Source organism: Xyrauchen texanus, chromosome 39 (genome assembly GCF_025860055.1).
Source record: "Xyrauchen texanus isolate HMW12.3.18 chromosome 39, RBS_HiC_50CHRs, whole genome shotgun sequence".
NCBI classification, from domain to species: domain Eukaryota; kingdom Metazoa; phylum Chordata; class Actinopteri; order Cypriniformes; family Catostomidae; genus Xyrauchen; species Xyrauchen texanus.
Genome location: NC_068314.1, coordinates 12,906,429 through 12,927,152, shown reverse-complemented (window position 1 = coordinate 12,927,152; position 20,724 = coordinate 12,906,429). Strand labels below are relative to the sequence as shown.

General features: G+C 36.9%; 1 protein-coding gene across 1 annotated transcript in view; it reads right to left on the bottom strand.

Annotated features, from left to right (window-relative positions):
* The window catches only part of phactr3b (phosphatase and actin regulator 3b), a 96,254-nt gene that overhangs the window by 32,598 nt on the left and 42,932 nt on the right, over positions 1-20,724 (bottom strand). Inside the window, exons 2-8 of the mRNA XM_052111658.1 lie at positions 13,995-14,156; positions 12,982-13,056; positions 12,630-12,779; positions 10,713-10,943; positions 10,328-10,523; positions 7,712-7,902; positions 3,771-3,924 (exon numbers count right to left, since the gene is read on the bottom strand). Coding sequence (XP_051967618.1) covers positions 3,771-3,924; positions 7,712-7,902; positions 10,328-10,523; positions 10,713-10,943; positions 12,630-12,779; positions 12,982-13,056; positions 13,995-14,156 — 1,159 coding nt within the window. The remainder of the gene's footprint in view (positions 1-3,770; positions 3,925-7,711; positions 7,903-10,327; positions 10,524-10,712; positions 10,944-12,629; positions 12,780-12,981; positions 13,057-13,994; positions 14,157-20,724) is intronic.

Genomic DNA, 20,724 nt, shown 5'->3' with positions numbered 1-20,724 from the left:
TGTGCCTATTGTCCTGTTAATTTTTAGAAATGTATTGTACTGTCCCGTACTTTTTGCACGTGCATAGGACAAACACTTTTCTTTGTTTGTCCTATGTTGTTTTATGTAGCACCATGGTCCTGGAGGAACATTGTCTCGTTTCACTGTGTACTGTACTAACTGTATATGGATGAACAACAATAAAAACCATTTGACTTGCCTTGACAAAGTTAAAGGAATAATTCACCCAAAAAATTTTATTATCTCATCATTTACTCACCTTCATGCCATCCCAGATGTGCATGGCTTTCAATCTTTTGCTGAACATAAACAGAGATTTTTATAAGAATATTTCAGCTCTGTGGGTCCAAACAATACACGTCAACAGGGTCCAAAATGTTAAGCTCAATAAAGTACATAAATGTAGCATAAAAGTAATCCATCTGTCTCCAGTTGTTAAATCCAATTCTGAAGCGATACGATAGGTGTTGGTGAGGAGTCCTTTTTTACTATAAATTCTCCTCCCAGCAAAGTAGGTGGTAATATGCTCGAAGAATGTGAATCACCAAAATTAAAAGAAGAAGAAAGTAAATATTGATCTGTTCCTCTCCCACACCTATCATATCACTTCTGAAGACATGGATTTTACCACGGAAGTCGTCTGGATTACTTTTATGCTGCCTTTGTGCTTTTTGAGCTTCAAAGTATTAGACCCTGTTGACTTGTATTGTATGGACCTGCAGAGCTGAGATATTCTTCATAAACATAATTATAAACATAAATGTAGTCTATATGAGTCATGCACCTTATTTTAAGTCTTTTGAATCCCTTTTGATAGCTTTTTGTAAGGAACAAACCAAAATTTAAATCGTTATTCATTAAAAAATCTTCTCATTTGGTCTAGATTTAAAAAAGTATATAAACTTGCAACATGAAGACATGTTGTATCTGGTTTGGCATTAACAAAATCAAAAACCATTCATTCATCAATGTCTTATAACCAATTGTGTCATATTAAATTAGAAAATCCGCAAGCACGAATGAGATTTGAGAGTAACAGAGAGGGGATGATTTTCAGTAAATAAAGACTTAAAGGGATTAAAGGACTTAAAAATGAAAATTCTCTCATCATATAATTACCCTCATGCCATCCCAGATGTGTATGACTTTAATCCTGCAGCAGAACACAAACAACAATTTTTTTAAAGAATATCTCAGCTGTTGGTACTTACAATGCAAGTGAATGGTGATCAGACATTGTCACTCCAAAATTCACAAAGAAAACATAGAATTAATCCATACGACTCCAGTGATTAAATCCATATCTTCAGAAGCGATATAATAGGTGAGGGTTGGAAACAGATCGAGTCCTTTTTTTTCCTCTAAATCTCCACATTCACATTCTTTTTTACAACTAAAAGTTTAGTTTCACTTTCAAATCTGAAAGTTAATGTGGATATTTAGATTAAAAAGTACTTAAATATTGTTCTGTTTCTCACCTACACCTATTATATCACTTCTGAAAATATGGATTTAAACTCTGGAGCCATATAGATTACTTTTATGTTTCTTTCATGTGATTTTTGGAGCTACACAGATCTGATCACCATTCACTTGCATTGTATGGACCTACAGAGCTGAGATATTTTTGGAACATTCAAGAACATCACCTTTTGTGTTCCACAGAAAAATTAAAGTATTTTGCATGACAACATGAAGGTAATTCAATTATGACAGAATTTTGATTTTGGGGTGAACTGTCCCTTTAAAGCACACCCCTTCATCAGACAGTGGCTGGTTATCTGTTCAATCAGTCTACCTCTCTCTCTAATGTGTTCCACTTACTCCTGCAACGCTCCAGTTAATTTCAGCCACTGGGAATTTACACCATGCTCTGCATTAATATTTTATTAGCTCACTGATAATCACAGCTGGAGAGGAATGCATTGGGACCAAGTGGAAACTGGTAGAAATTGCTGGTTATTACCCAGTCACTGAGGAGGCATTAATGACTTGAGCAACTTAAGTTAGCAGGAAACATAAAGTCTGATTATTATGAATAAGCCCATCACATGAGGGCACTTGCTTATGCAACCACCATCAAGAAACACAGGAATCTATGTTCATGGCATGAAAACAGGAAACAATAAAACAAAATTCAATTTGAGGATGCCACTTCCAAAACACCATTGCACCACAGGAATTGCTGTGAGAATGACTTGGGTAAGACTATGTTGAATTACTCTTATTTACTCTTTGCTTTCAAACCACTTAGGGTAACCAGTTGTCCTGTTTTACTTGGGATATTCCTGTATTTCCCAAAGAGAAAGAAAAAATTAAAATAAAAAAACAGAACATCTGGCTACCCTAAAAGCTATCCAAAAGCTTTCCAAAACAGTGAATACAGAGGTTTATCTGGGTCCCATTTAGTACAAATCTGCATTACCCTAAAATATCCAAACCACTGACTAATCCCACTATCTGCTCTATAATTGATTCAATTGAACAAAGTCTCATTTCTGGTTTTGTTCAACAGAAAGAAAAAAATAAAGCATTATGACTCCCCCTACTGGTTGTGCCATTAGTATGTAGTAAGATGCGTGCCCACACAGTCTGAGCAGTGACAGTACTATTTAAAAAAAGAAGACTGAACATGGACTGCAAACAAGACCTAACGTGACCGATACAGTCAAATTTTACAAACCCCAAAATGCTCAGCAAGAGCTTGCAAATCTCTTCCTCAAACATGAAAGAGACATAAAGCATAATATATGAATGTAGAGATCTGATATAGAGCAAAACAGCAGCATTTGACTGCAGGGCACTGTGAATAACAGCTTTTGGTGCATATGTACTGTATTTGGACATATCTTCATATTTAACTAATGTTCAGCAAAAGAAAAAAAGATCACATTTGAGACACATAGTCACTGAGTCAAGTCCGCTTATTCATTGCCCAGCATACATACTGTACTGTACAATCAAAAGCTAAATTCTAAAGTTTAACAGCATAATACCGTATTAAAACCTTTATTCTGCATTCTTGATTAATTTTTGGTTGCATTCATTAAAAGAAATCACAAGTTCTTGCATGCCGTGAACACACGTGCCTCTGTGAATGACCTTCTCTCATAGTGCTCATGAATGCACAAAGGACATTAAGAATTTCTCTAAAAGATTATTTAAATTCGGGGTTGATTCTCACCTGATCCTAAAATATGCCTTCAGAAGACAGGGAATATAATGCACATATACTACAACTTTTTGTAATTCACATAAGAAAAAAAAGGCTTATGGTTTTGAAATGACATAAGGGAGAGAAAACTGACAGAATTTACATTTTTGGGGTGAACTATTCCTGTGAGATGTTCAAAATCAAGAGAATTTCAACTTTTAAAAACGAGCCTCAAAAGTGCTGCGTGTAGCCTTTTTATAATGTGAACGCCCCCTTCTGCTGTTGTTTATGCATTTACAATAAGTACATTTTCCAATTTAGTAATTTTAATATGAATTATTTAGCATATTGTTGGTCCTATTCAATCAATGTTAATATTAATAAATTACAATGTTTGACAAGGACATTTTGGTTTACTTTTGATAAGCAATTTAAGACTGTGTTGGGTCACCACTTGATGTGAAATGTAAAATCTGGGTCCTGAAGCAAAACCAGTTGACAACCATTGTTATAAACTGCATTCAACTGACACAATATCTGTGTTATATTAAATATTGAGCTTTCCACCACCTGTCATAACACTACTAGGAGTTGAGATGTCATTAAAGGGACTCACTTGGCCAGCTTCATCTCAATCTGTTGGCGGATCGCCTGACGCTCCTGGTCACTGCGCACAGGGAAGATGTTTCTGTCCTCCAGTTCCTGTTTGCTTGGTCTGTTTCGCAGCTTTACCACCAGAAGTTCTTTTCTGATTCGCCGTGGCAGTGTTCCTGCACAGACAAAAATACATGTGAATCAATGATGCTAGTGGAATGGATTAAGATTACACATGTTTACAAGCATGGTCCTTTATGGTCCTTTACATCTATTACAACATATAAAATTCATTAGTTCATTGTTTGGCTATACAAACAGTAATTGTTGTCTAATTTGTCAAAATCTGGTGTATATTTGACTTCTGTGTGCAGAGCTTTGCCCTGTTTCATATATATTCCTGTTTTCCTTCTGTTTTCTCTCTCTGTCCCTCTGTCTGTCTGTCTGTCTGTCTGTCTGTCTGTCTCTCTCTCTCTCTCTCTCTCTCTCTCTCTCTCTCTCTCTCTCTCTCTCTCTCTCTCTCTCTCTCTCTCTCTCTCTCATGGCCCACATGTAATGACAGCAGACTGCACTAGAAATAGGACACCAGATGTTGCTGACAAATCAAGTCTCCAGGAAATAAAACCTCTTGATTTCAGACATGCAGAGTATTTTGAATGCAGCAAAATGTCCAGGAGGTTTCATGTTAATAACAGGTACTCTAAGACCAGGACACAATTTATATCATGTGTCTTTAACTAATGTACTATATATATATATATATATATATATATATATATATATATATATATATATATATATATATATATATATATATGAAAACAAGCATTTGATAAAATGTACTTATTATGTACATGTGTTTTTACATTGTAGTAACCTGTAAAACACCTGCATATTAGGTCTGCAACTAATTATTTATTTTGATAATTGATTAATCTTTGATTTTGTTCTTCAATTAATCGGGTAAGAACTCACATTATATTTCATGTATTTTATTAAAATAAATATATATATTTTTTTTTAAACTGAAATGATAAAGGGCATATGGATTTGTTTCAATTTACAGTACTGAATTCACTATTCTATACTCTCACAAAACTTTGAACAAAGCCAGAATCATAAAAGTTACATTTGAATTTATTATTAGGGGCCGAGCACTGAAATTGCATAGAAACATTGTTTCTTCTTCTTCTTCTTCTTCTTCTTCTTCTTCTTCTTCTTCTTCTTCTTCTTCTACTACTACTACTTCTGGCTGGGAGTCTATGACAGCCCATAGAGCTGTACATATGAAAGTTATGAAATTATCTAAATCCAACACTCTAGCACCACCAACATTTCAAGTTGCACTTATGTTTAGAGACACAGGGAACAAATGTGTAGTATAGCTTTTTGATTTACCAAACAGTGAGCATGCCAAATTCGACATGATGATGTGACATCACAAGCATGAACTGAGGCTACCTGCACTGATTCCCCACTGTGCCATCTAGTGGTCTGGATACATGAAAAATTGCTATTTTTGCTAATAACTTCTGAATAGTTTGGCCTAAAATGATTAGATTAGATTCCTTGGGAATGAAACTTAGTAAGTATATCATCAACACCATGCCTTGAAGGCACCTGAGCACTTTGGGCACATCCCCACCTAGAGGTGCAGAAATCTGGAAACTTGCTTTTTGGACTATTTCTTCTTACTACTTTAGACTAAAATGATGACACCAATACCAAAATGTATATCTGACCTCATGAGATTCCATATGAAATTCCATATTAGTCAGAAGTTATCATAAATGGGGTTTTTTACAAATTGCCTTTAGACTGCTTGAAATTAGACTGTTCTTGAACAAACATTATGATTTTGGCCTCATTGCATATTTCGCATAAGTGCTCTGCCCTGGTAATTGCTGCTTGCAGCTATATTTATTATTATTGCTATTATTACCTTCAGGACACATGCAAAACAGTTAGTTAACATAAAGTATTGTTCTTTAAAGAGTAAAATGATTAATCGGAGATGGAGTGGGACAAAAAAATAAAATCAGCCCAGCTGGTGACACCAGAATAGAAATATTGATAATTCTGTCCATCTGAAAAATACATAATTATGTTAAATACATATGAGTCACTGATTACATACATTTTAAGTATTTAAAATTAAAATTGTAGGTTTTTAAATAGTACTGTCACTGATTACATGTTCCTAAACAATTCTTGTAAAAAACATATGTGTATGTTTATCAAGTAAACTAATGTTTGCTAAAGTATAAATTTTCAGATAAAATCAGACATTTTATCAGTAGGACTATCAAATATCAGGAGCATTATTATACATTATATTTAGCATTATACATAGTTAAATATAGTACAGTCATCTGTAAACTCTCATGTTGAAAATAGCATCATTGCTCATTGTATTAAATCCACTTGCATGAGGAGAAATAATTTAAAACACTTTAAAAACCGGCACACCTTGATCTCCAAATCAGTGTGATATCCATGAAAGCTGTACAGATGCATGCGCTCGCTTGCTCAGTCAAGTTTAACTGAGTGGTAAAAACAAACAGTCTTGTCAAATACACAGAAATACATGCCTGATTTTTAATTTATAACATGTATACATTATAAAACAGTAAATGGCGTAAAAATGTGAGTTATGCACTGGAGAGAAACAACTCTTCAAACAGTACAATCAATCTGTCAATGCACCTGATGCAGCAATCGCTACACATTAAATTGTATGCTTATTATGATCTTTTTTGAAGAGTTTATAGTGCTCTCATGCACTGGACAACTTGGGATGATTTGGGCATATGTTTTCCACTTAAACTTGTCTCCATCGTTTTTCAAATGAGTTTGATCATGCAACACATTTTCACTGGGCTGTAAAGTGACATCACTGACAGAGCTTCTTTGTGCTCACTGCACATATCCAACTAATCGATAATGAAATTCATAGGCGATGATTTCCATTATCAATAATTATTGATTTAATCAATTAGTTGCAGCCCTACTACATACTGTAATTACATCTGTCTGTACAGTGTTGACCCTACCCTTAGCCCTACCCCTAAACCTACTCCTAAACTAGCCATACCCCTAACCTAACCCTACTCATACCCCAAATTCAATAGCAGCTAATGTGAATCTTGCAAGAGATTTGCAGATATTTTTATATCTACTGTACAAAGTACTTTGTTTGTGTAGTTGAACACACCTAATACAAAGTGGGACTCGAGAACAACATTTGAAATAAAATACAATTACATACAAAAATAAACACCAAACCTGCAATTACTTTACTTCATAATAGCTTTTAACACTGGGTTGTAGCTGCTTTAAAAACACAGAATTAATGTAAATGCCTGAACAAAACAACATTTTTGGAAAACTAACACCATTTCAATGTCTTATAATTGACTGTATCTTAATAGAAATCACAGAATGTTATTCTAATTAGTTTTTCAATGAACAAAAAAGTCTTGTTAACATTATTAAATGGTTGAGCTAAAAGGTAATAACTCTTGAAGACCCAATGAAATGGTTTGACAAATTCAGTTTTCTTTTCTTGTGTTGACATATTTCTTATTGAAATAGGAAGTTTGGGCAGAACATAACAAAGAGCTCATCCTTTCTTTTCTTTTTTTTTATAACTTTTTGTTTACACTACTGCCCAGGCAAAATTGGCAGGTGGTATTCTAGATACCCGCCCCTAAGCAGGTGATGATGTCTTTAATGCTTTTGGTCCATTTTCCCAGAATAAAGAATATACAGGAAAAGTGTTTGTTTTTAAATGTGTATATCAGGTAAAATGTCATTTAAAAGGTACACTAGCATATAGATGACCTCAAAGTAAATAGATGAACTAAAAGCCACTTTATGATATATGATGTAACATATGAGAAATATGTAACATGTCATAATGTGAACTAAATCCAGGTGAATTACTTGGCCAAAGAAACTTACCGGATATGACAGACTCATTCCAGCTATCCTGATCACTGTAGTATTCATCCAGACGCATGTTCTCCTTGTTCTCTTCTGCCTCTTTTTCATTTTCTACCTCTCCATTCGGTTCCTTCTCATTGCTGGCAGTGTGGGATAACCGTCCGTCTGAACGCCGTTTGGGTGAACTGCGGATCTCCTTACTGTGGAAACTACACGAAAAGAAGAAAGAACATGAATAGGAATGCTTGAAAATCTGAACACAAATGATCTGAGCTCCCTACCTCAATTCAAACAATAAGGAACGAGAGACCGTGCTATACTGTGAATATAGTCATGGCTGAAGGGCATTGTTAAGCACAATGCGAACAGAGTGCCTGCAACCACTTCATCTTTGATAATGCAACCAATAAACCATAAATACCACAAATGTTAATTTAAATGTAATTTTTGAGGTAACATTTTTAAATGCCATCCTTCCATTAAAGATATAGCAAAGTCTTTCTAGCTAGCAAATCCACTTTTTCCATTTTTGGAACACTCCTGGGAAGCTATTTCCTGTCATGACAGTGCAGCTCCTATCTACTGCTAAGTAGTCTCTGTATGTAGTCCCAGACAGTAAACAGCAAACAGACTGGAATTTAAGAAGTTATTTACTGATAATCTTTAGCTCTGCAACAGTGTTTATATCTCATTTGCTTTTCCACATATTCAAATTTGACACACGCATTTGGTTTTTGAGTTTATAGCTTTTAGCGATCTTAAAGCGTTGATTGAGGAGAAGATTTTCAGTGAATACTTATACTTAAATATCAACATATTATTCGCACAAAGCAATTGTTTTCGGAAGACTTGGAATGCAAAGCGTAAGTTATATGGACAAATTATGACAACTTTTGAATAATATGGCTTGTTCAAACTGCAGGGGAAATATTTTATTTTTCTCAAATCCGATTTAGACTGACTGAATATCATGAATTTAGACCTAACCCTAACATCCATATTTACATTCATAAATTTACATTCATAAAGTTATTTACATCCATATCTGATTTTTTTCCTGTTCAGACTTTTGCTAGCATGTCCACATTATTATAGTAATAATGCAAACTTGCGTTTGTTAACCAAGTAGCAATGGATGATTTGCCAGTGATAATGTTTTTCATGATTGCAGTATCCAAATGTAAACACATTAGTCACAGATAACACCTTAAAAAATGGCTGAGGTGTCATATGCAGTGTCAAGACCAAGACCAGAAGAGGCAGAGTCTGAGAAAAGACTCTTAAAGGTATAGTTGACCCAAAAATGAAAATCATAATTTACTCACCCTCATGTCATCCCAAATGTGAATGACTTTCTTTCTTCTGCAGAACACAAATTAAGATATTTAGAAGAATATTTCAGCAATGCAGGTCCATACAATGCAAGTGAATGGGTGCCAACATTTTTACTCCAAAATCCACATAAAGGAAATATAAAAGTTATCCATATGACTCCAGTGGTTAAATCCATGTGTTCAAACATGATATGATAGGTGTGGGTGAGAAACAGAACAATATTTAAGTCATATGCAAGATGGATGTAAATCATCAAAAACAGAAGAAGGAGAATGAGAAAATTAAAGTAAATTGGAAACTGACAGAGTAGGGAGGTGGTAGAGCAGGTTGTCCGCTAATCGCAGTGTTGGAGGTTCCATTCCCAGCTCACATGACTCCACATGCCAAAGTGTCCTTGGGCAAGAAACTGAACCCCAAATTGCCCCCAATGGTGCTTTGAATAATGCTAAGGTTAAAAAAGCGCTATACAAGTACTGACCATTTACCATATGGATTTAACCACCAGAGTCATCTGGAGTACTTTTATTTTGCCCTTATATGAATTTTGGAGCTTCGAAATGTTGGCACCCATTCACTTGTATGGTCCTAAAGAGCAGAGAAATACTTCTAAAAATCTTCAGTTGTGTTAAGCAGATAAAGAAAGTCATACACATCTGGGATGGCATGTGGATGAGTAAATGATGAGAGAATCTTAATTTTTGGGTGAACTAACCTTCAATAAATGTGTTAAATATGTTTAAGAAAAAATTGGCTATAGGCTCACTTATCAAATATACCTCATATATTATTTGCTTTAGCTTATGTTGGTTAAATGAGAGAAGTTCTCAGGGTATATTTTTGGAAGGGACTCGACTGGTCTCGGGGCAAAGTCAGAGTTCACAAGTGTTCAAGTCTGAGTCGAGACCGAGTCTAAATGCTCCAGAATACATGACAAGAACAAGATCTTTAAAATATGGTCCGATCCATTCAAGCGAGATGCTTGAAGTGCTCAAACTTCAAATACATTTTTATGAATTTTTTATGAATTTCAAATTCATATTGAATGTATTGGCCCAACATTTTTCTGCCTTTGTGAACATAGCCTATGACACCTTTTTTTGGTTCTTATTGGTCCTTTTTGGAGCTTAACATCCCCTGGTCACTATATGAGTTCCTTAAATGGACATCATTCATCAAAATTTCTTATTTTATGTTTCACAGAAATCAAACAGGTTTGGTATGACATGAGACTGAATAAATGATTTTGTTTTTTGGAGGAAACTATCCCTTCAAAGTAAACTATGCCTTTGAGTTTCTCACCTGTCCCGTCTGTTTTTGCTTGCCAACGCACGGTGAAGTTCCTCTATGATGCAACTAGGGGGCAGCTGTGGGTGCATGATGCCTAAGTGGGGGGATCCAGTAGGGGTGGACATCCTCCCCCTCAGGGCATCTTTAGGGAGGGTAAAGTTCCTGGGCAGTGTGGCTGGAGCTGGCCGGATCTGATTAAAGTGAGTACCTAACAGACAAGGGGGAAAAGATACTTGGTCAACTTGGTCTCAAAGCTTTAAATCTGTTTAACCTTGATAGCCAATGTGACTACTTTCATTTAATTGTTCCACAAATCAAGCTATAGTCTTTGCACACAAAACACGATACAAAAATAAAGGCAAAACATTATACATGCATTTGATGAAATTATACTGACTGTCCAGACTGCCCAGTCTAGTAAATAACTTCACAGGAAGTTTAGCAGGGGGAGTGTGCACTTGTCTGAGCTGCGGCTTCTCCTTTTTCTCCTCGTGGAACTCAGGGGCCACAGGGGGTCCAACACAGTCCCCGCTGCTCGATGCGTCTCTGACAGACGGTATATCCTCATCCTCACTTTGGCCAAGTTCCCCTGATGTCTCTATCACCTCTGAGTCTGAACCATCTCGCACTGAAATAAGAGCAGGCCGGATCAGTGGATTCTGTATTCTCTGTCGCCACCTAGTGGTCATTCAGTGACACACATTCTTTAAAGATGCAGCTATCGTTTCCATGCTCTATTTGAGTGTGCAATTATTCATACGTTAAAAATGTTTACAAATAGACAAACTTATAAGTTACAACAAACTTATAAGTTACAATTTATACTTCTTCTAATGAGTCAATATCAGGAAATGGTGTCATTTGTATCCTATGGGTTTCCCCATGACATAAGGTACTGTTGGTCACATTATTTGATTACTTTCACTCTGTTTATTGTGTAATGCAACAAAACATTTTCATCCATCCATCCATCCATCGTCAACCGCTTATCCTGTGTACAGGGTCGCGGGACAAAACATTTTAAATAACACAATTACTTTATTTTCAAATGTTTTTCACTGGAATATCAGGAAATTAGCATGTTCCCAATTCATCATCATTACAATTTATTAGAGGAGAGAAATTTTAAAAAGCTCAAAAGTTAAGCAAAAATCATAGTAAATCTTTGATTAATATTGTATATTAAAAAAGTACTCTTGACTGTGAAAAATGTGGTGTGTAATAATATGTTAGCCATTGTTACACAGATTTTCAACCTTAACATTCAACCCAGAAACATTTTGAATGTAAAATTTTACACTTACATTTATGCATTTGGCAGACGCTTTTATTCAAAGCGACTTACAGAACCCTTATTACAGGGACAATCCCCCCTGGAGCAACCTGGAGTTAAGTGTCCCGCTCAAGGACACAATGGTGGTGGCTGTGAGAATCAAACCAGCAACCTTCTGATTACCAGTTATGTGCTTTAGCCCACTATACCACCACCGCTCCAGGTGTAACAGGGTTTGCCCATGTTTACAAAGAGAAATGTCATGGGTTATAGGTTATTAATATTGCTTTTCAATTATAATGTATGCTTTATTACAAAGCACACCAAAACTGAGTGATACTACTAGAATTGATCTATTAAAATTATAAGCAGGCCTATATGCATATTGAACCTTATGTGGTGAGGTTGGAATAACGTAGTGCTTTATTGTTAGTAAAAACAGTAAATAACTGTCATCATGTGTATCACTTTTTTCTTTTTTCTTTTAATGATGGGGACAGTTTGGTGTTAGGGGTTCCTCATTGCCCCCAACCCAACTGACGGGCCATCAGTGATGAGGTCACTCCATGAGACAGGGGTGCCAATGAAGAGGTCATCTTGCCAGCCTCCAATAATCAACCCCCACCACCCCCTGGCAACAATAGCGATCTCGCTTAGGGTAATGTTCAGAAACGGCTTTGAACACGAATAAGGTTAGCCTGCGATTTCATACCAAATCCAACCTGACAGCTCAAAGTAAAAATCATGCTTTAAAGCTTCCTGTAGTGAATCAGCATAAGGCAAGTTAAACAAATTATATATGTAGTCATTTATTAATGGAAAATGTCCATTGAGCGGCTTTAATTTGTTAACTTCATCCCCCAATTTCCCACTATTGCTTCTGGGAATTGGGAAGTGTAGTGTAGCAGGTACTTCTAAAGGATGATAGCAACTTTAGTAAATGAAATTATAAAACTAAAATTCAGGCACTGTTTCTTAAGAATGACACTAAGGTAAAATATATAACAAAAGGGCTATGATGGTCCATTAACAAGGCCTTACCTGTAGACGTATTGTCCTCATCAGACCCCAGGTCCTCTGTGGTGCTGGCCAGTGGCGCCATTGGCTCCTCTTCTCTTTCTTCTCTGTCTGGATACTCCTGCATGGGGGTCCCTGGCTTCTCTGTATTCCCCCCGCAGGTGATGCCAGACTCTGCAAGCATGAGAAAGAACCATCTAATTTTAACTGCTGTCATCACTTTCTCATAAAAGCCACATAATTCCCCTGCAGGACAGATAGTCACGGTGATCTAGCTGCAGTTACACATGTATGCTGCTGGTAAACAGCCGCATATTGCAGGGGAAGCAGTTGGCGGTGTTGGCGCAGTGAATAGAGTGATGTAGCAGTTTCTCACCCGTGCCAGCCTCTGCCAGGCCCTTCCTGGCAATATCATCACGACTCTGCCGTGCTGCAACTTTCCTCTCCAGCACTGTAGATGCATCAGATAGAGTTAGACACAGACATCACTGAAAACAAAACCTAAATCTACAATGCCACGATCTGTAAATCACATCTCTTTTTATGTATTATAAAAACACTTTTGGACAGATACTATTTGGCATTAATGGAAAAACAGTCTTCTTATTTACAGAATAATGTGATATCTTAGATGTCGTGAAATGTATTTGTTAGAGTTGAAATTAAGGATGTGACCTTAATAGGAATAGTTCACCCCAAAACTAAATTCTGTCATCATTTACTCACCCTTGTGTTGTTTATAACCTGTATTATTTTCTTTAATTTCATGTTTTAAATATTGTGGGCACTGTTCAATGAAAGCAAATTGTGAGCAGGGGCTTTCAAGCTCCAAAAAGAACAAAAAGCATGAAACTATAAAAAATATAGTCCATATTCCAAATCTTCAAATGTGATTTATGTGAGGAATAGATCAAAATGTAAGTAATTATTCAGTGAAATCTTGCCATCCGATGTAGTCTTAAAACATAATTTGCAAAAGCATTAAAATTTCACACCAGGTTTGACATCAATGACATTAAACTGCATCAGTTCTCACATGTTTCTGGACTAAACGTACCACGGCAAGTTTGAATTTGTGAAAGTGCAAATGAGATTTGAGAGCTATGAAGGAGGGGAAGATTTTTACTGAATAATTACTTAAATTTCCCTCAACATGGAATCAGAAGACTTGAAATATAGCTCACAAGTTGTGTGGACCACTTTTATGGTACTTTCATGTTGCTTTCATATCCTTTTTTAAGCTTGACAGCCTATGACTCTGCATGTTTTTATTATATGGTAAAGAGCAGCTTGGAATTTCTTCAAAACATCTCCTTTTGTATGCCACAGAATTGACAAAGTCATATATGTTTCTACAGTATGTGCCAAAAAAAAAGTCTCTTAACTCACCTGTAGAGCCCTGCCTCAGTTTTTCATTTTTCTTTTTCCTCCACTTCCAGGGCTTGAAGATGCGGCCCAGGCTGGCTAGTTTACTGTTGCGACGGATTGGGGGAGTGCGAACCCCTGACACCAGACAACCAGAGTGAAGAGTTCTGTGCTGATCCATCACATCTACAACACATAAACAAACATAAATATTCTCAATGAGTGCTGCTGCTGCTGCTAAACCCTAAACCATTCTCATATACTGTAACCGGTTGCACCTGGAATGAAGACAGATTGCTGTTTACACTTGGTATTAAAGGAAAATTCTGATTTAAATACAACGTAATCTCTATGGACAGCAACTGCAACATTCTATTGATTACCACCGAAATCATTTCAACATGTCCCAGAGTTTGAAAAAACAAGCAAAAATCATGTTTACACAAATGTACTTTAATGCAACTGCATACATGCGTCTCAAATGCTTCTCCTGTGAGCATTTGTGATCAGATTTCATGACTACATACATCACATAATATGTTGATTTTTCACTCCATGTTGATGTCACAAATGCTACATATTTTCTATAAATTGTTGTACTGTACATATAGGCTTTTCCAAATTTTACGAGAGTGTTTTACACTAGAAATGCGACATGAATAATCAAATCACGAAATATTTTGAACCTGTTTACACCTGTATTTAGGCACTGTCCACTTATGGTTGGATTAGATTTAGATTACATTTTAATAGCAGGTGTAAATGTGCCAAATGCCAAAAATGCCACTGATATCCCATGTTGATCAAGACAGTGCCTGCAATACATTTGTTAAATCACAGAATACACGAGTGATCATTTTCTGTGCCAACAGGGTTTGTTTACCAAGGTAGAACAACATATGGGTCACCTCCCCTGTGGCAAAATATTAGTTTTAATTCAAAATAATACATAAAAAAAAGGGATACATGAAAAACAAACCAGAAATAGTTCTCTCCCCTGCCCCCAAACAAAAACACATTGCTTTAGCTGCACTGATTAGCTCATCATACCGAATCAAGACTGCAATAAACGCACAGTGAAAACAATTGCAGTAAACCGGCATGTGGCGGCTTTCTGTTAAAGGAACAGTGCACACAAAATGTCAGTTCTGTCATCACCCTCATGTTATTTCAAACCTCTATGATATTTTCTTCAGAGGAACACAAATGGAGAAATTTAGCAAAATGTTGATGCTGCTCTTTTCTACTAAACAAAAGTGAATGGGGATGCTGTATCCAAGTCTTCTGAAGCATACAACAGTTTTGTGTGAGGAACAGACTGAAATTTAAGTCTTTATTCATTTAAGGTGCACTCAGTAATTATTTCCTCATTGAAAAAGTTCTAAAGCCATGAAAACTATTTTTGCAATATATGTTATACATTTACATTTTTATGCATTTGGCAGACGCTTTTATCCAAAGCAACTTACAGTGCACTTATTACAGGGACAATCCCCCCAGAGCAACCTGGAGTTAAGTGCCTTGCTCAAGGACACAATGGTGTTGGCTGTGGGGATTGAACCAGCAACTTTCTGATTAACAATTATGTGATTTAGCCCACTACGCTACCACCACTCCACATTTGTAGGAAATAATGACCACTCACATAAAAATGAAGACTCCAGGCATATCAGTAACCTTATTTTTAATCTACATGGAAAGGGTTCACACATGGTGGCTGCCATGTTAGAATCACATGACCAGCCGAATACCACTTGCAGAATCTTAGTAAATGTCCAGTTATTTGGCAATTTCACTGATTGAATAAAGTAACTGAACTTACTGTGCTGACTGTGAATATAAAAGTTCTACAATGGCATCTGAAACTGAAAACTATTGATTTTAAATAATGCTGCATCCAAGCCACTAGGTGTCAGTGTAATACCAAGATGGCACAAAGACAAAAGTTAATGAGTGCACCTTTAAACATTTTACTAAAATCTGCATGAAAACACTGTGGTTCTTGCATGTCACATAAATGATCACAATGCAACTGGTTATTTTCTGAATAACAAATAGAATTTCTTTTTTTTACTCATCGTTCATATGGTTTCAAAAGACTTAGAAGATGGTATGTGGTACTTTTATAGAGATTCTTTGTCATTTTGGAGCTTGACAGCCCTTGGTAATTTCATTGTATAGACATTGGACACTGTAAATGCTAAATGTCTACTTTTGTGTTCCACAGAAGAAGAAAAAAAAAATACTGGTGGGAAGCAACATAAAAGGCGTGAAAATTATGACTGAATTTTAACATTTGGCTGAACAATTTTTCTTTAAGAGAAAAGGCATATCTGCACCTTCTTGACCAATGTCTTGCTAAAGTGAAGACCCATTCATTTCTTTAACATCCACAGTGATGTCCTGTGCTAAGACAAACTGCATAGTGCACAGAGCATTGCATTGTATCAGTCTCACATGGCTGAGCAGACCTCTCCAACACACAAACAATGGTCTGTTTTGAAAGGCTGTCCTAAAATACCAGAGGAAATCAAGTCAGCTCCATTTCAGCTTGTGCAACTCAAGCACAAACTGCTCCTTAGTTAACTGACAGCTAAGAAGCCAACAGATTAAAGTTTCATCCACACCAATGTTCACACATCAATCCTGTGGACAGGCCTTTACTGGATCAATCTTGAGCCCTCTCAGAGAAATGACTTGACTTTTGGAAGCATCTAAAATAAGATGCTTTGAGTAAAAGATACAGTAATCTCAGCCTCCGAAGGCATACCTATGGGCCACCCACAGTGGCCGTTTAATGATCGCCTGATACATTTTGCACACTAAACTGGAAAACACTTTCTCAATCTAGCACTAATCTGATTGGCTAATTGGTTTGATGCATCTTCCTTGAGAAAAAAAGTGTTTCAGGTAAGGCTGTGCCCTCACTACATGGTTTAGAGGTCTGCGACAAAGCCCCCGGATTTGGAAGCCATATCCGTGCTCGCTATACAGGGGCGGAGCCAGAAGTTTTTCAAAGGAGTGGGCAGGCAGGGGCAAGCAATCAAGCGGTCTGTGGTGGCACAGAAATGTTCGGGCAGCATTTTTATATTGTCGGACTGCTGGGAGGGAGGGGGGATAAAATGTTACGTTTGTACATTTGTACAGAGATGATTTCACCTCTAAATAACTTCATTGTGCCAAAACATGACCCAAAAAATGCGAGTGGGGTTGCCAATGAGCTTCGGTTGGCGATGGCATTAAGCAGTTCAGAGATGTGATCTAAGCCAGTCTTGAACTGTCACAGATGCTGCAATATTATCAAGCATGTTTGATATTATCACCACATAATCTTGTATTGTGAGTGATGCAGCGACAACGGCGAACTATTTATTGGATACTTTATTACTCTTACTCGAGTCATTTTTAACATTATTATATTTACTTCTACTTGAGTCATTCTTTTTTTTAAAGTAATTGTACTTTTACTTAAGTAAAGTTTTTGGCTACCCTACCCACCTCTACATGAGACTATAGAGCTACAGGATCCACCATAATGAGGGAGTGACTGTAGCTGTACTGCTGCAGAAGAAGGCTCAAACCTTGATCAGGGACAGAAATAGTCTCTCCCACACAGTCTGGCTGAGATGGAGAGTTGACACCTCAGGAAGACTACAGATGAACCGTGGGCAGCACTGAAAGATTCTATCTCTGTCTGTTTCTTCCGATTATCACACCTAAAGCCTATACTGAGTGTATGAGAAACAATCTAACATGAATCTAACCCTATATCAGTGTTCGAAGTTGGTGAGCTGCCGGTACGCAAAAGGATAGAGAGGATTCTGGCCATTGCAGATTAATGTTAACTGCCTGTGCATTGGTTCATTTTACTGCTAAACCGACTGACAGAGGCTATAATCGTCATTTACGCGGCCAGCTATTACTTCCTTGCATGGCAGGCTAAAGTCTTAAAATATAATGTATAATTTCCTAAAAATATTACTAAAATGCTTACTCTCCTAAACAATTTCAGGAAGTAGCAGGGACATCTATCCTGCTACGCCCTTGACTTCATTGAGGTACTTCTATGAAGAAAAAAATTAATTATTGAAAAAGTTCATTTTAGCTATATCATAAAAATATATTAAATGTACAAATAAAAGTGTAATGACATGTTTTTAAAATGATAATTTTTTATCATTATTACTTCGTGAATTAGTGTGTTGCTTTGCGGATGCTAGGTTGTTCCTCAGGCATTCCTTAGGCGTTTTAGGTGGTCCAATGATTTTCTGATCTATAGATACAGAATGCCCAGGGGCGTGGCCACAATGGTGGCACTGGATGTCAGCTGCCACCCTAAAAATGAGCTTTGCCATCCCGCTTGCCCCCCCAACTAGTTCAAAAGTCATAGCTCGCATACAGAAGACACTGATGTAAACACAGAGACAGTGCAATGGCTTAACCCGTCTGTGTCACACTTGGTCACAGATTGACAACGTTCTACCTCCACAAAAGCAGATGTTAAGCAGTATGTTAGTTTCAGTAACTATTCACTTTCATTTGATAATTGTTCCTAATATTGAAAGGGAATGGTGACTGAGGCTGTCATTCTGCCTAACACCACTGAAGAAATTAAGGTATATGGGTTTGGAATAACATGAAAATGAGAAAATGATGATGGGTGAACCATCCCTTTATTAGGCTATCAGTATGTGGTAAGCATTGCATCATGTGGGTTATTAGAAGAAGTGTCAATGTGATATTAGTGGTGGAAGAGACTCCCCCCTACAGCAAAGCTTTCCTTATAAATAAAAAAGTGCCACACCTTGCATAGCCAGCATCAACAGTGCATGCCATGTTCGATAAATTGCGGATTCATGAAAAGTCATCATATAACATCTCAGAATAAGAAGTTGCATTCTTATCAAATTTTGACATTATAAAGAGCAAAGAAGCATAGAGAGGCACGTCACACCAGGGTTACTCCAAGATGCCGGTGCATGTGCTGTCAGACAGAGTAGAGAGGCTGCAGTCCAGAAAATGAGAAGTAGGTCAGCTGTTCGTGTCTTTCTAAACCAGTAGTGCCGAATCCAGGTCAAGTCTAGTAACTGCAGCTACAGCACAACCCTGGGTCACAGCTTCGTTGCCATGGATACACCTCCGGATGCTGCAGCAACAGCCCCTCTGAGGTGCACAAACGGGGGGTTGCTTGGTGGATTGGGAGGCTGTTGCCACGCAGAGCACCAAGAAACCCATGAGAGCCAATCAGAGCCGAGCAACGAGGAATACACGCCAGGCATCCCTCTATTTATATATTGTTTTGATAAATGTATCATGGGACATTTAGACAAGAGAGATGTAGCTCATGTCATTTATAAACATATAGAAAAATCTGGTGCAAATTAGAGACACATGCATGGAAAATCTCCAGCCCCATAATGAACCCCCAAATTAATTATCAAGGCAATCTGGTGTCTTTCACACTATCTTGATGCTTTACTGTTTGACAGAATGTGCACAAGATATTTACTGTTATTAGACTGAGAGGAAATGTATTTTTACTATATTTTTACTATTCTTTATAACCACTTTATAACCATTTTTTAACCATGGTAATTTATAATACTGCATATACAAATGCTACAGCTATTGTATACGCAGAAATGACAGAAGTATGCTAAAGCTTCACTGTTTGAAGGAGATTCCATATTATTTTTTTATTTACTGTATTTTACGGTATTTTGGCGAAAACTGTGGTTAGCATGGTGAATTTACAAAGTCTTTTATAGGCTAGTCTACTTTCAATTCAATAAATAAATACTGCAATAAGTTACACTGGTAAGAATGCAGGTTTAACATATAAAACTAATGACATAAATAATGCAAGCTAGTGTCCTGGGTAGCTCAGCGAGTATTGACGCTGACTACCACACCTAGAGTCACGTGTTTGAATACAGGGCGTGCTGAGTGACTCCAGCCAGGTCTCCAAAGCAACCAAATTAGCCCGGTTGCTAGGGAGGGTAGAGTCACATGGAAAACTAGCTTTTTCCACTCAGACACTTTAAAAAATAAACATAAGTGTATATACAGTATTATAAGTAAACAAAGAAATTTACCAGTAAATATGCACTTATGTGCAAATCCATGAACAGAACAAACAAGCTAAAGCATAGACTTCAAATTCCTTATCCTTGATCGGAAGCACGCATTCACTGCCTCAACGCTCTGTTAGCAGAATAACTCATGTGGGCTTATGGCATCATCCAGCGACCAATGTGCGCCCCACAAATCCACGTTTTTGGTTTAGCATCCCAAAAAAAGATTTTGGACTCGAACAAAAATAAATGTCACTGCATAACATAACAAAAAAGGCATTTATTTTAAAGAAAGATAGCACATTTTTCAAGCAAAACATTTCACAAAAAGAAGTTAGGTTGTAAATTATAAATCAATAGATAGCCTCTATTGAAAAAAATATATAATTTCTGGTTGTCGTAACATGTCTATTGTTGATGTAATAAAATATGCCTGTGAATACTCTGCTAGGACACCTGAGTAAACATGAGGGGAACTACATCTACTAAAAATCAGTTTGATGTCAGTTGCTTTATAGCAGGGGTCTTCAACCATTTTCAGGCCAAGGACCCCTTGATATGTAGAGAGACAGAGCAGAGACCCCCATTGCATATTGTCTAAAAATTTAGTGTTGCATTTTATGCCTATAAAATGAATATGGTACCGTATTATTGTATGTACATATTTTATTATGTTTACA